We start from the raw sequence: 15,166 nt of genomic DNA, 5'->3' as shown, positions 1-15,166 counted from the left end.
CAACAAGTTCACTACCTCGCGATCAGGAGTCTACCTCAGGCTGTGATAAATTTTTATATTGTACGAATTGTTTTTAGATGGGATATGGTTTTATATTGTGATTTTAAATAATTGTTATTAGTATTATTGTGTTCGTATAATTTTGTTGTAATCCCACCTCGATCCGTCAGGAGAGGCGGGACAATATAAATAAAACCTACTATTATTATTATTATTATTATTATTATTATTATTATTATGTTACAGAAGGCTAATGTAGATTTTTAAAACTCTTGGGAGTTCCTTTATGTCAGTTCCACCTCCTCTTTTTTTCTCAGTCCCCACAACAGAAATGGAATGGGTTCCCCTGGAATTGTGCTTTGGAATTCCACTTTTCAGCTCTGACCTGAACCAGAAGGTTTGCCGAAAAATTGCAAGCCATGGACTGTGTAGCAGAGAGAGGTGAGGGTTTTTTGAATATAACATATCCTAGTGGATCATTGGCAGAGAAAACAAAATGAAGAAACTTGTTTTGATTACATAAACCAATTATATCATTTTCATTTTTGCTTCCTCTTTTGACAGCCTACAAACACTGTTACATTCCAGTAGAAAACTTTCTCTACAGGTACTTAGCTTCGTTCATTCATTCCAGGTAAATATATATTTTTTAAAATAACACGTTATTTTTATTAACATTTATGTAGACATTCCTCTTTGGTGTAACTTTGTTTGGACATAGGCAGGTAAATACCATTTTTCATTGTTCTTTTTCATTCTGGTATAATGCTAAAGAATGCTTGCTGAATGAGTTCTGAGTAAAAACTGTCTGTATGATTCTTTGTTCTGATTCAGCATATTATATTCTGCAATGCTGTTCAGGCCTTCCTAAACATACATTTTTGATGGCATAAGCAGAGCATAAAACAATTACATTTTAGACTAAAACTGCCAGAATTCCCCAGCCACCATGGCCAGCCACTGTATACACAGCATGAGCTGTGTTGGCTGGGGAGTTCTGGAAATTGTTGTCCAAAAAGTCATGGTTCTGTAAGTCTATAGTTGAAAGGCTTACCAGTGCCAGTTGATATTGTTGATGCTCATTCTGACCCCTGATACCTCCTTTAGTTTTATTCCTTGCTATATTTTTCAGCTTTGCCTGGTTGACTGATGTCTCTCAGTGGTTCTGATTTATCCATATTGACATCCCAGTGGGCAAATAGTTCAGCCAGCTACTGATTCCTAGACTTTAAAAGGCTTGCTGTTATATCAGATGGCTTAATGCAGGTGCCAAATGCCACTACTCTATTGTGTGTCATACACCTGGCAGGAGGGAAGAGAAAAGAAGTGATGGCTGTGCTTTGCCCTTTGGCCATTGAAGGGGGTGGATCTTAGTCAATAAAAGAAAAACTTACTACCGTATATTCCGGCGTATAAGACGACTGGGCGTATAAGACGACCCCCAACTTTACAATTTAAAATAGAGTGTTTGGGATATACTCACCGTATAAGACTACCCCTCTCTTCCACGCTAAGTCAGAAAGGAGCTGAAGGCACACAACAACAACAGCAGCAGCAGCAACGACAGAGGAGAAAGGGGGGAGGAGAAAAAAGTAGAAGGAGAAAGAAGAAAAGAAGGGGAAGAGGAGGGAGACTCCACTACACTCTGAGGAAGGAGTGTGTTCCACATTTGAAATAACAGCATACACAACATTATTTCACCCGCCTCGACAACTCCTCCCACCCTTCCTCTTGGTGCATCTACACTTTAGAATTAATGCAGTTTGACACCACTTTAAGAGCTGCTGCTCCATCCTGTTGGAATCCTAGGATTTGTAGTTTTATAAGGTCTTTTGCCTTCTCTGCCCAAAGAATGCGGGGGGGGGGGGGCGGGGCGCTGCTCCAAACTACAAATCCCAGGGATTCTGTGACAGTTCAAGTGGCTCCTATTGGAATCAAAGCCCAGGAAGCATTGTGCCAAATCAAAACGTGTTAGGCTGCAACTGCACTGCAGAAATAATCCAGTTTGACACCCCTTTAACTGCCCTGGCTCAGTGCTATGGAATCCTGGGAATTCTAGTTTTCTGAGACATTTAACCTTCTCTCTCAGCAAACTTTGGTGTGACAACAAACTACAATTCCCATGATTTCATAGCACTGGGCCACAACAAACTACAATTCCCATGATTTCATAGCACTGGGCCATGGCAGTTAAAACGGTATGAAACTGGATTGTCTCTGGAGTGAAGATGCAGCCTGAGTTGGAGCCAAGACACACTGCAGAAATAATCCAGTTTGAGACTGCTTTAACTGCCCTGGCTCAGTGCTAGGAAACCCTGGGAAGTGTAGTTTTGTGAGACATTGAGCCTTCTCTATCAGAAAGAGCTCTGGTGCCACAACAAACTACAATTCCCAGAATTCCCTAGCAATGAGCCAGGGGAGTTAAAGTGGTCACAAACTGGATTATTTCTGCAGTGTGTTTTGGACTTTCATTATTAAAAATGCTCAAGGTCCAATCCATACTGCAGAAATAATCCAGTTTGAGACCGCTTTAGCTGCCCTGGCTCAGTGCTAGGGAACCCTGTAGTTTTGTGAGAAAGAGCTCTGGTGCCACAATGAACTACAATTCCCATGCATCTGAGGAAGTATGCTTAAGTCTAGGAAAGCTGCCAACTTTTCTTTCAGTGAGTCTCAAAGGTGCTACAAGAACTATCTTATCATCATCACCATTATTGTTACCATTATTAAATCCAAATGCACCTGCAGAATTGGCAACACTGATATACTGTAGACTCATTCTCTGGGGCTGGGATCTGGAAGTGTGGAGGCAATTATTGTTATTATTATTATTATTATTCCTTTGAAATTCCCTTGAAAAACCAGGGAATCCTGGGAATTGTAGTTTGTGAGGGGGGGCGACCACTGTCCTCAATCTGATTGGCTGTTAGTGTGACTCCATCCAAACAGGATTGGTTGCTCTGTAGCCAGCCTCGCTCTCAGAGTCAGGGCCCCCGGGAAAAGGAGGAAAGGAGAGGGAGGGGAGGGAGGGAGCAAGGAAGGAAGAGAAGAAAAGGAAGAAAAAGGGAAGGGAGGGAGGGAAGGAAGGAGGGGAAAAGGGAAGGAAGGAAGGGGGGAAAGCAAAGGAGGGAAGAAACAGAGGAGGACACTCCTTTGCCTTTGGGAGAAGGCTTTCCTGCCGAGGGCTCTCTTTAGGACCCAGCGGCTATCCGGTGTACAAGACGGCCCCCAACTTTGGGGACGATTTTCCTGGGCTAAAAAGTCATCTTGTACGCCGGAAAATACGGTACTTCTGTAAAAAGTATTAAGTTTGAGCCTCTCCTCCCCAAAACATTTTGTGCATCAAATTTGCTAGATAACCAGGGCAGCTTCAACTACCTTCAGTCATCTGAACAAGACTATTGCCAAGGGACCTATGATAGCCAGTCTAAAGGGTGACAATGTCAGGTTTGGGCCCAAAATGAAAATCAAGGCTAGCTTGTAATCCTGTTGAAACGTGCTCTCCTTTTCCATCCCCAGGAAAGCATTTCAACCATGGAGTTACTTTCAGAGGTCAATTTCTCTTCTACTACAAGTTTACTTTCACATCCAGCTTCTACCGACACTGGCGTTCCACTTCCTGCCAAGAATCTAATGTTCAAGGACGGTGTATTATCTGAATGGAATGGACGGTCTCCTTCCTCTGTCCTTATTGCAACCATGCCTCCGGAGCACCTGAAATAGCTTGAAGGCTCAACGTGTCTTGTTCACATCTTGCCTTTTTCCTCCTGATTACTGACTGCATTCAAGTTACAGTGCCAATTTTCTCAGAAGTATAATGCTACCACAGCATGACCTCTGCAATGATAGTGTTATTAAAGTGTGTAGTGTTGCACTTAACTTGGGGGAGACACATCCTACCTGTTAATTTACTGCATGTCCTGCTGCAACAGGAGGCTTCTTTAGTTGTCAGCCTGTCTCTCTTTTTATCTCAAGACAATCGGTCCTTTCTTTTATAACCGAAACACCTTTCGTAGGCTTTCTGATTATTGGATTTCTAGGCTGTCATAATAGATAAGAGCAGTTTTTATACATCCATGATGCAGACTGTAAATTCTCTCTTTTTTTTGTAATGTAGTAACCCACAACAGTTAAACAGATTTTGACATTGGAAAGGCACAAATGGTATTTAAGCAGCATAACAAAAAAAAATTGGTGCTGGTATCAGAAGGGAATTGGTACTAGTGAAGTAGTACTGACAGACTTAATATCTGTTACCTACCTGATAAGAAGAATGACTGGAGGAGATTCGTATTGGTATGCTGATGCTGTTTTCTAAATTGATTTAATCTCAAAGTACCTTATGGGAAAACTTACATAGAGCATGGACTATTTTGTCCATGCTCAGTAGAACCTCTGTGATGGTATTGTACCAGAGTTAAATGTGGCACCGTCTATACATAGACGTATTTGCTTCTAGACTCTGTTTCTGCAGTATTGTTCTGTTGGCACAACTGCATTGCACCCAAAACAAAACAAAAACTTGAGGGACTTTTGCTCCAGCCACCTTTTTGACCAAAGCTAATGGAGAACCTGCTCACATAGCCAATTCATAATGTGTTAGCTGTAGAAAAGATGTGTTTTTAATAGTTTCTAGTTCGTAGTTGTGTGAATGCCTCATCATGTGAAGAATTCAGCATTTGATTTGCCAGTGCAACAAGCTGCAACAGTTTCCCTGAATATTGCATATGTTAATAGACCCAAATGGTTTTGCTGTAGGGGCTGCGTAGAAGCAGTTTCCAGTGGATTCTTTCCACTGACGATTGACATAGTTATTAAAGAGTGTCCACAAGGAAAATCAGATCAAATTTCTGTGTAGAAAAAGACAGAACATCTGAGGTATTGCAAATGAGGTATTGGAATATCTGTAGGCTGAGATTTCAGTGGACTGTTTAGGGCACAATCCACCGGGGAGTTTCTAATATACACTGAAAATAATAACAAGCACTCCTGTCCTGTGTTGTTCCCATTTGTTTCAGAAGAACTTGCCAGTGGATTGGGGTTATGGGATATAGGGGTTTTGTTAATCACAAAAAAGGTTAATTGAAGATTATTATGTTTTGATCCTTTCTAGATTTTGTTAACATTCCCTCCCTAGAAGGGTAGGAAAAGTATGCAGTATTTAACAGTTAGCTTTGTTCAGTTTATATGAACTCTGTACTGCAGTTCTGTCACTTTCAGAATCTCAGCAGCTGTGATATGTTACAACACAGTTGTAAAAAAATTACAAATTAGAAGCTTTGGTGTCAAATCAATATGGTCTATAATGTTTGATATCAGGCTTTGGCAAGTGTTCTGTTTTTCCCATCTTAAATGCATGCTAGCAGGCTTTAATGGTATGGCTGTTTTGAGGACCAAAAACTCAGAGTATTCTATCTCAGAATCATTCAAAATAGGAAACAGTAATAGCAGGTATGCATGTGTCGGGGAGGAAGGATTTCTTGTGCATATTTTGTGAATAAGGAAAAACCCTGTGGATTTTTTTTTTATTCTAATTGTTTGAAATTAATTATTTGCTTCTCCCTCACTCTCACACTCACACACTGTTTCCCTTTTTATTTATATGCACCATTTCTAGAAATGAACAGTTCCCTTTCATCAACATGGACGTTTAGCCATCTCTCTTAATCTAGCTTTTGTTTTTCCTTCAGTAATATGAGCAGGACTCTGCACACAACACAAGAGCTTTACCTGATGAAATTACTTGGCATGAATGCTTCAGGTCTTCTGACACATTGGAGATATACCAACAGTGGCCTTCTAATAAAAGGAAAGTAAGCAGGTCCACAGCCAAAGGTTTTGACTTGGGGTGGCCTGTGTCTGATGAGACTAATCATAAGTTTTTAGATGACAAGTAAGTGAGGGGTGATACTTTTAAGTTCATCATTAAAACATGTCTGTATCATCCACCAGGAAATATATTCAGAAATGGGGCAAACGCAACCCACTGAAATCAGGGCCCAGTTCATCCCTACTCTGGGACAGGAGACCCAAGAGATGGTTGAGAAGAGCCAGGACTGTCTAGATCCTACCGTAACTAGGGGCCTAAGAATAGGATATGGATTGAGACTAGTTGCAGTTCACATCCACTTCTGGATACTCTGTGGCTGCCATGTGATGAGAATTCAAAAATATTTTTTAAAAAACCTATCCTGCTCCTTTTTCTCTAATAATAATTGATGTAATGCAGGAGGAAGAAGGACCACTTGCAGCCAGCTCTCCCAACATTGGGAGATTTTCAGATTTTCTACATTTGACCATCTGATTAAAGGGTTTTCAGTAGTAGAGCAGCAAAGCAGATGCATAGTCTTTTTCTCTCTTTTTATAACTGAAATGTCGATTGGTATCCTTTGTCTAGAGTTTCAGCAAGAAATCCCTCAAATTTATACTAGAGTTAGACTCAGATTTATACAAGAGATGGATTTTCCTAGGACTCAACTGGAGTCACACTTACTATTTCACTCTCTGGTCTAAAGGTACTGTCTCACCTTGCCCTCATATTTTTGACAAGTAGTCTTGAAAGAAACTGCAATAAAATTAGTGGCAGAAGTTATGCTGTCTCATCTGTGTAGATGATGGTTTAATCCCCAAACGTCAGTGCCCTATACAGCCCATGTGTATAGTGGGTGCTTAAAAATGATAAGCAGAAAATGCTTAAGGCTGTATTCTGTACAGGCTATATTCCATCTGTGGTTTGAGGGTGAGAGGGAGAATGGGGATCATTCCAAGCCATACCTGTGCTCCACTCTTGGAAAAATCCCCTCCATTGTGGAAAATGAAGATGAAAAAAGTTGCTTTACCATTCCATCACTTATCCTTACTACCATTACTGCTATAAGTCATCTGCAGTATGAAAATCTAAATTATTCAAATATACACAACCTGTATTCAACCAAAAATATCCATATTTTTAAACCTTATTTCTTTTTTTAAAAAAAAATTCCCAGCAACTTTTTACTTGTCAAGAATCCAGTTGGTGATGTTTTATGCCTTAACATTTCATAGTTCATCAGTGCTTCTTAATTAAAATGTGTTTTGCTGTTTGAATTTGGTAATAAATGAAGCATCCAAAAATAGTATTTTAACTGGACTAGGCTTGAGAGGCTTTTTCAAGGCCAGTTTGATCAGGGTGGCCCTTATTCAGATGTATTTTCTCCCTTCCCCATTTTCTAATTTCCTAGCAACTTGAATTCTTTCGGTTGTGCTCTTATTTCTCTTTGTATTTCTTTCTCCACTGTTTCTAAAGCCACTCGTATCTTTTGAAAAAGGTTTTAAAATGTGAGAGTCTGACAATTGTAAAGCAACCCAGTTGCTTTGTTCCTTATCTGACGTTGATAGTATACAGTGAAATGTGTAAACTGGTATTCAGTTAAATTATTGGAACATGTAACATAAATGTTTACAGAATAAAACCGTGTTGCTGGTCATGACTTCTGATAGAATAACTTATTTTTTTCTATAAAGTGAACATTTTTACAGTGGTTATGTTCACATATGCATATAGTATGTAAGTTTATTCCAGAAACTAAATGTATCAGCTGACTCCACTGAAAAACATTGTGTTTGCTATTATGTGGTGAGACTTCACTGTATGTCAGAGGTGGCAAATTGTGGCCCTCCATATGTTCTTGGCCTAAGGTTCCTGGCCATGTTGGCAAGGCCTGATGCGAGTTGTAAGGCAAAAGTATCTGGAATGTTGCAGTTGCCCACCTCTCCTGTATTCAATGTTTTTCTTTTCTTTTTTGACACTGTGTTCTAGATAATGTTAAAACAGTTAACAAAAACCATTAAAGCCACAATAGAAAAGGCAGTATAAAAGCAGTCAGCAGAATGAAAACAGACAACAAGTCATATAAAAGCAGTAACAAGAAGATTAAAAAGTTTGTGGAAGTGAAATGGTACCAAAATGATACAGATATAGATGGGTGAAGCAATTAGCCGTGGAAACCATTCCTCAGATGGGGTGCCACCACTAGGTAGACCATTTCTGCTGAAGCCAGCCACTTTACCTCAAGTAACAAGAGACACCTGAAAAATTCTTACAGGCACAGACATGGGGAGACAAACAGTTCATTAGATATCGCTCTCAGCCACGCACACAGGTTTTCACACTGTCTGTTCTTAATGTAAGAAATTATTGGGTATCTGTGTTACCTCTCTTTTAAGGCAAAGGTGATAAGACTATCAGGAGATCAATTGTGGTTAAAGGATTCCCCTTAAGTGTTTGAGTGACAGAGTCCTCGAGCTATTATTTTATTTATTTATTTATTTATACCCGCTTTTCAGCCAAAAAGCTAGCAGAGCTTTCCCAGTCATGTACTAGGACAAGTTAATCCAGATAGAAGTTTCAGCTACCTATTCCTGCCTTCAAGTGACAAAGATTAAAATTTTTATAGCCAAACAATTTCATTTATTCCATTTTATTCTACAGTTCTAAACGAAGCAGTCAAGGCAGCTAACAAATATAACTGAAACCAGAATGAAACTAGAAAACCATTAAAATCACCACAACAAGTTTAAAAGGGCAGATTGAAGAGCTGTGGTTTGACACCGTCCTAAATGCACTGAGACTGGGAACTCATTGCAATTCTTGAGAGGAGTGCATTCCTCGATCAAAGAAAGCAGAGGAAAAATCTGTCTTCAGCATAACCATCAAGTGGGACTAGCTAAAGCTGTTTAGCTCTATAAAAGGTTGAAATTGCTATCTTGAACTGGGCCTGAAAATTACTTAGCAACTGGTGGAGATTTTAGCATTGGAGCAATATGAACTCTCACGAAAAGACAAAATGACTAAACTCACCAGTACTCTGAACAAGTGCCACGCCTGCTCTGTTGCTAGAAGCCAAAATAACAAAAATGAGGTTGTTGTACTTTGGATATTTCACAAGGTTACATGACTCACTGGAAAATACAATAACAATGGGGAAGGTGGAAGGGTGTAAGAAAAGAGGGAGAGGAATGCATTGACTCAATAAAGGAAGCCATGGCACTGACTTTGCAAGACCTGAGCAGGACTGTAAATGACCAGTGATCTTGAGTTACTATCAGTGAAAGCCAACTTAATGGCAAATAACAAATGCTTTCAATACGAACCAGTTAGTGGTGAAATAGGAGGATCCAACCATTTCACCATGCAAGTATTTTAATCTGGTTCTCTCTATGGAATAGGGATGCACTTTTTTTTGTCTTTAGTTTGTGACATGCTGCAGCTGAAAGTTGACACCCCAACTGTGTTGGTCTCTCACCAGAACTAGTGGTGATTAGTGATTTAAGACAAAGCACAGTAAATCTACCTCTTGGCCTTGACTTCACAGACTTTAAACTAGTGTTAAATTTCTTGGCTAGAACTTAAGCTGTTTCTGGAAAATGGATGGTTTTGTTTTTTTCTTGGCAAGCTTCTATGTCAGTCAATCCTTTTTCACAGCAACTGAGCTTCTTGCACATGGTTTTCTCCTTGAATTTCGTGATCTCCGTGTTTCTGCAACACTCCTGAAAAGGAGGTACAAAGACAATGCGTTTTTCTTTTTTGGTGGTAAGAGTGGAAGGGAAATTGTCTTAACTCCTTAGTGGCCAACAGGCCTTTTAATCAAAGTGCTGGGTATCTGCCATTTATCCAAAAGATCTTTTGCTGTCACTGTGTGCCTTCAAGTCATTTCCAACTTATGGTGACCCTAAGGTAAACCTATCATGAAGTTATCTTGCTAAGAGTTGTTCAGAGGAGGTTTGCTGTTGCCATCTTCTGAGGCTGAGAGCATGTGACTTGCCTAAGGTCACCCAGTGGGTTTCATGGAAGATCCTTTACACATCTATAAAGCATAGTTACTCCATCATCTCTAATGGGGAAACTACTTGCTTTTGGCTCTCCTGGGATGATGCCAAGTCCACAACCATTCCATCAAACTACTTGAAACATTTTTATCCAAGCTAAGAATTGGTTCCTGGACTTGCTTTAGCCCTGTTTAAATATTTGAAGGTATGTCATATTGAGGAGGAAGCAAGCTTGTTTTCTGCTGCTCCAAAGAACAGGACCTGGAACAATGGATGCAAGCTGCAGGAAAAGAGATCCCACCTCAACATTAGGAGGAACTTCCTAACAGTAAGGGCTATTCAACAGTAGAACACACTCCCTCGGAGTGTAGTGGAATCTCCTTCCTTGGAGGTCTTTAAACAGAGGCTGGATGGCCATCTGTCGGGGATGCTTTGATTGAGAGTTCCTGCATGGCAGGGGGTTGGACTGGATGGCTCTTGTGGTCTCTTCCAACTCTATGATTCTATGCTTTGTCTCCCTCATCCCTACCTGTCCAATTTCCTTTGTGTGTCATGTCTTGTACACTTGCAGGCAAAGGCTGTCTTGCCAACAGATGTTGCATTTTTTCTTTCACATAAGCCATGGAAAAGTCAGTATAGCACAGTCTCACCCTCTTAGTTGGTCAATCAATACATCCAGCTGTGCTAACTGAAAACCAGTACCTGTAGAAACTGGTACTATCTGTTTGCTTTTCAGATAAGAACAATTAGCCACACCTATGAACAGAGGGTGGGTATCATTTGCTTGGGTCTTATCTGTCAAATTCCAGTGTTAATGGCAGGAGGGATCTCAGACAAGATATATCATAGTGTTCCTAAGAAAAATGCCACCATGCAGCATCATTTTCAAGGGTCCACATACTCTTTCAGAGCCTCTGCTAGTACTGTCATGGATGCTCAAGTACCATTATATACAATGACATAGTGAAGTGGTGTTATTTAAAATGGCGATATTAGAAAAATAAAATAAAATTAAAAAAATGGCAATATTAGAATTTGCTTTTGGGATTTGTATGCATGTGTGTAGTGAGCCATGGATGGTTGAATCCATAAATCTGGAGAGCCAACTGTACAACATCTTACTTGAGCAATCTCAAATCATAATGTTTCCTTTTTGAGTAAAATAACTCATAGTTCTTGAATATGTTTCCTTATCATTTACAGCCAGTATAACAAAAATTCAGGAGAAACAGTGTGGTGTAATGGTTTGAATGTTGGGACAAGGACTCTGGGAAATCAGTGTTTGAATCTCTGCTTAGCCATGGAAATCTACTGGGTGACCTTGGGCAAGTCAGTGTCAGCCTCAGAATGGGGGCTGCAGTCAAGAAATCAGAAGAAGACTACAAATAGGGAGGGCAGCTATGAAAGAACTAGAGGAGATCCTAAAGAGCAAAGATATTCAACTAAGCACAAAAGTTAGAATCGTACAAGCAATTGTACTCTCCGTTATCATGTATAGATGTGAGAGCTGAACAGTTAAGAGAGCAAGTAAAAAGAAAATAAATTCATATGAGATGGGCTGGAGCAGAGGGCTGAGGATGCCATAGACAGCCTCCCCAAAACCCCAAATAAATGGGTCCTAGAGTATAGTAGATCAGGCTGGAGATCTCCCTGGAAGCCAAGATGATTAAACTGTGGCTGTTATACTCTGGGCACATCATGAGAAGACATGGCTCATTAGAAAAGACAATAATACTAGGTAAGGTGGAGGGAAGTAGAAAGAGAGAAAACCACATGCTTAGATTCATGGACTTTATTAAGAAAGTCACAGGTTCTTGTGTGAATCTACAAGAACTAAGCAAGATAGTGGAAAATAGGGAGCTTTGGCATTGTCTCAGCAACAGAGTCGCCATGAGTAGAGTTTGACTCGGGTGGTTAACAACAACAAAAAACCTTTTGGCTTTCCAAATGTTTTGGACTTCAGCACCATAGCCGCCAAGATTACACAGAGGAAAACCAGGATGTGTGTTGCCAAACAACATCAAAGTGTTGTCAAGAGGCAAAGGTTATTTAATGAGGAAGAACACACAAGCTAGAAGATGCTGTAGCAGTTTGCTTTTGCCTGAGCCTACTGGGAAGGAGGAGATTCCCTCCCCCTTCTCCCCTCTGCTGAATGTAATGAATGCAAATTACTTTTGCACTTTGAACTCACGAGCTGAACAGACTGCCTCTAAGGGGCGACTTGCAGCCACCTCTTTCTTTGCCAGATTGGGACTGCAGCAACTATACACCACAGCCCTGATCCTTTCCACAGCACAAAAAGGAGTCAAGGAAAGAGCATCATAGCCACCAGCTCTTCAACTTTTTGGTGCTCTTTTGGTACTGCGTCATCTGGATGCAGCACTAGAGTAGCGCCATGATGCCACCCACTGTGCAGTCGGGCCCACAATGTGACAGTGGCAACAGGGCAGCATCGGGGTGTGAGTCGCATGGATGTCACACCCCCAGTCCGACCTGAGGCTGGCATTTATCACCAGTGTGTGTGTATATATATATATAATGGCACAGTAAAATGGTGTCCCTTATATAAAAGGGCAAAATCAAGGTTTGTCTGTGGGAATTTGTATATTCTTGAAGTATTTTCAAGCCATGGATACTTGAATACATGGATAAAAAAATATATGGATAAGAAGGGCTGACGGTATGTATTTTATTTTACCTGCCCGTTGATTCAAATCTAGCATGGAAAATGGTGAAAGATTAATGGAGATGATATTCAAAACTGTTGAAAGGTCAAAGGTTTTCCCACCCCCAACTTAAAATTGGACTAAAAATATTTTCAAACAAAGAGAAACTTGCATCTGAGAAAACATGCTCCCCAATATGGTCAAAGGGGTCAATGTCCTCCCTCTGCTGCTGCCCTTTTGTTAGAAGAAATCTAGAATGCTCAAGTGTTAAGAAAAGTGTGGCTTTAATAAAAGGATATCTTTAAATAAGCAGCCACATACAGGGATAGTGTCACAGGTTATTTATTAATCCAGGAAATATTGAAGCATAAAACTTGAATATTAACAGATCCTTATCACACTGAAGAACAAAGCTCTGGAGTTCTAAGAAGAAATGGGCCACTCTCACGTAAGTAGCTTTCTCTGTCTTTCATCATCTTAGACATTCTTTGGGTGGCCTAAAGTTCTATTTTTTCATGTTTGCAATGAGAATAAACTACTGCAAGGGACAATAACCAGTTGAGTTGCGATAAAAGAGCACTTTTGTTTGTTTTTCAGCCACCATTTTGGCTCCTTTGTGTTATTTCAATTTTGACATTGCTTTATAAAATTACATTAGTGTCAGTGTCTTCAGTCTCCTTTAAAAATTATTGTAAAATGGGCGCATATTTTATTTCGCCAGTCCATTGACTGACATCTATTTTATTAAGCAGCTATAAACCTTTAATTGGTGGACAGCCCCAGTAAATAGAGCCATGGATAAGGTGGGGTGGACCTGGTCTCTGTTTCTCAAAAGGGCTGGACTTGAATTGAGTAGCAATTGCAAAGAAACAGATTTCAACTCAACATGTCAGGTGTGTTGGTTTACTTTGGTTTAACAATTTAAAAAAAGAATAAAGGGAGAACAAACAAAATCTACAGAGGGAAAAAGTCAGCAGACGTCAACAACTCTGAGATGTCAGTTTTCATCTATTTCCCCTTCTTTTTTCTAATTTTGGACAATAGGATAGTGGGTTAAAATGAGCCGAGCTATTGTGTTTTGGAGCAAGCTTGCAACTGTTTAGGTTGATGTGAAGCAAAATTTTGCGTTTTTAGAAAACTGGAGAAAGTCTAAGAGGGTTAGGGGTTGTCTTGGTGGGATTGGGCACCACAAAAAGGGTTGGCTTGCCATATGGTCCCCACCCTGCTCTAACCATTCTACCACACTGACTCTTCACTTGCATCATGAATCAAACTTCATGCACTGTATACGGTCATGGCTCAGGTTGAAACCAACAGATTTGTCACTACCGGTAATTGTGCTCTCAAAGCCACACCGCTCATGTGAATATTGCTCACTAAAAACCCCTCTCCTGTTGCAGTGAATCATGATGCCTGAGTCAAAGAGCCATGACTCTGTTTGCCTGCGTTAATCTTTTTTGAGATCACCAGAGTGTACCTATTGAAACTGTAGAGAGAAACTGCATCCACTGTTGTTCTTGCATTTGGAACTTCCTGGTTGACTTACTGACATCTTCCCAGTACTGTTCCTGTCACAACATAGCTCCCCAGATGGGAAGTAGCATTGCTGGGGCCGAGAGACACAAATCCATGTGTTAACGTCTGCTGAGATCCCTTGTTAGTGCAGGCCAAGGAACCCGATCTCAGGAGGGGAGTCACAGCCTGCCACACTCATAACTAGAGCACTAACCCTCATTGCATATTCTCTCAGTTGTCCTGATTTGATAGGGACAGTCCTGATTAATCCTATGTTGTCCCGCTTTTGCATCTGGTTTGTAAAATGTCCCAGTTTCTCTCTTTCTACCACTCCCCTGTTCATCCCCATTTTACTTCACTTTCTGCAAACTGAATGCAAAAGTATTTTTCACACAATTAACTCAGAAGGTAGAGAGAAGCAGAAAGGTGGGATTTTCCCCTTCCAAGTAAACTCAGGCAAAAGCAAACTGCTGCAGACTCTCCTCAGTTATGTTTTCTTCCTCATTAAGAGCTTTTGCCATCTTGCTCACACACTGATGTTGCCTGATCCCACATGCCCCAGTTGCCATTTATGACATTCTGGAGGATGTGCAGCTGCAGTGTCTAAACTTATTGGGCACTCCTGTGATAACCATTCACTTTTATGGGGGAGGACAAAACGGTATAACCAACTGTTACAGAAAACAGAAAGAGGAAAAATATTTGTAAATATGTTACTGAGCAGTGTTTAAGTGTTAAGAATAAATGAAAGCAGCCAGTTCCCTTTACAGAGAATCCTTAAGATATAGCCATGTCAGTCCGTGAAATCAGTATGTAGAGAGAGATCTTGTAGCACCTTTGAGACTAACTGAAAGAAAGACATTGGCAGCATAAACATCTCAAAGGTGCTATAAGATCTCTCTACATACAGAGAACTCTGTGATGGAAAGAAGGGGTCTCTGGGGAAGAGTCTGTTAAAAGCTCTGTTGAGCGAATCTGTTAAGAAAGACAAGTTGGGAGTTGAGACAGATAGGGAGCATGTTTGCATTGTCCAACTGAACCAGTTTCCCCCTGTCCTCATGGTGACTTCTCAACGTAATGCAGGACAAATTCCCAGTTCGAGTGCGGACTGGCTCCACAACAGAAAGCCGGTTCTGCAATGAATCTGCCCTATCCCTCACTTAAAGTACGGTAGTATAAAA

At 40.5% G+C, this 15,166-nt stretch overlaps 1 protein-coding gene across 4 annotated transcripts in view; it reads left to right on the top strand.

Annotated features, from left to right (window-relative positions):
* FAM91A1 (family with sequence similarity 91 member A1) overlaps positions 1–7,466 on the top strand; it is a 50,176-nt gene extending 42,710 nt beyond the window's left edge. For all 4 annotated transcript variants that reach the window (XM_089517915.1, XM_089517917.1, XM_089517914.1 and 1 more), the window contains exons 22-24: positions 318–441; positions 565–634; positions 3,517–7,466. In XM_089517915.1, the coding sequence (XP_089374041.1) occupies positions 318–441; positions 565–634; positions 3,517–3,720 (398 nt within the window). In that variant the 3' untranslated portion in view covers positions 3,721–7,466. The remainder of the gene's footprint in view (positions 1–317; positions 442–564; positions 635–3,516) is intronic.
* The last annotated feature ends 7,700 nt before the right edge of the window (positions 7,467–15,166 follow it).

This window comes from Sceloporus occidentalis, unplaced genomic scaffold (assembly GCF_023333645.1).
Source record: "Sceloporus occidentalis isolate IW3139 unplaced genomic scaffold, rSceOcc1.0.p SCAF_3, whole genome shotgun sequence".
In the NCBI taxonomy this organism is placed as follows: domain Eukaryota; kingdom Metazoa; phylum Chordata; class Lepidosauria; order Squamata; family Phrynosomatidae; genus Sceloporus; species Sceloporus occidentalis.
Note: the sequence above shows the minus strand (reverse complement) of the source record. Positions and strands in the feature narration are given on the sequence as shown.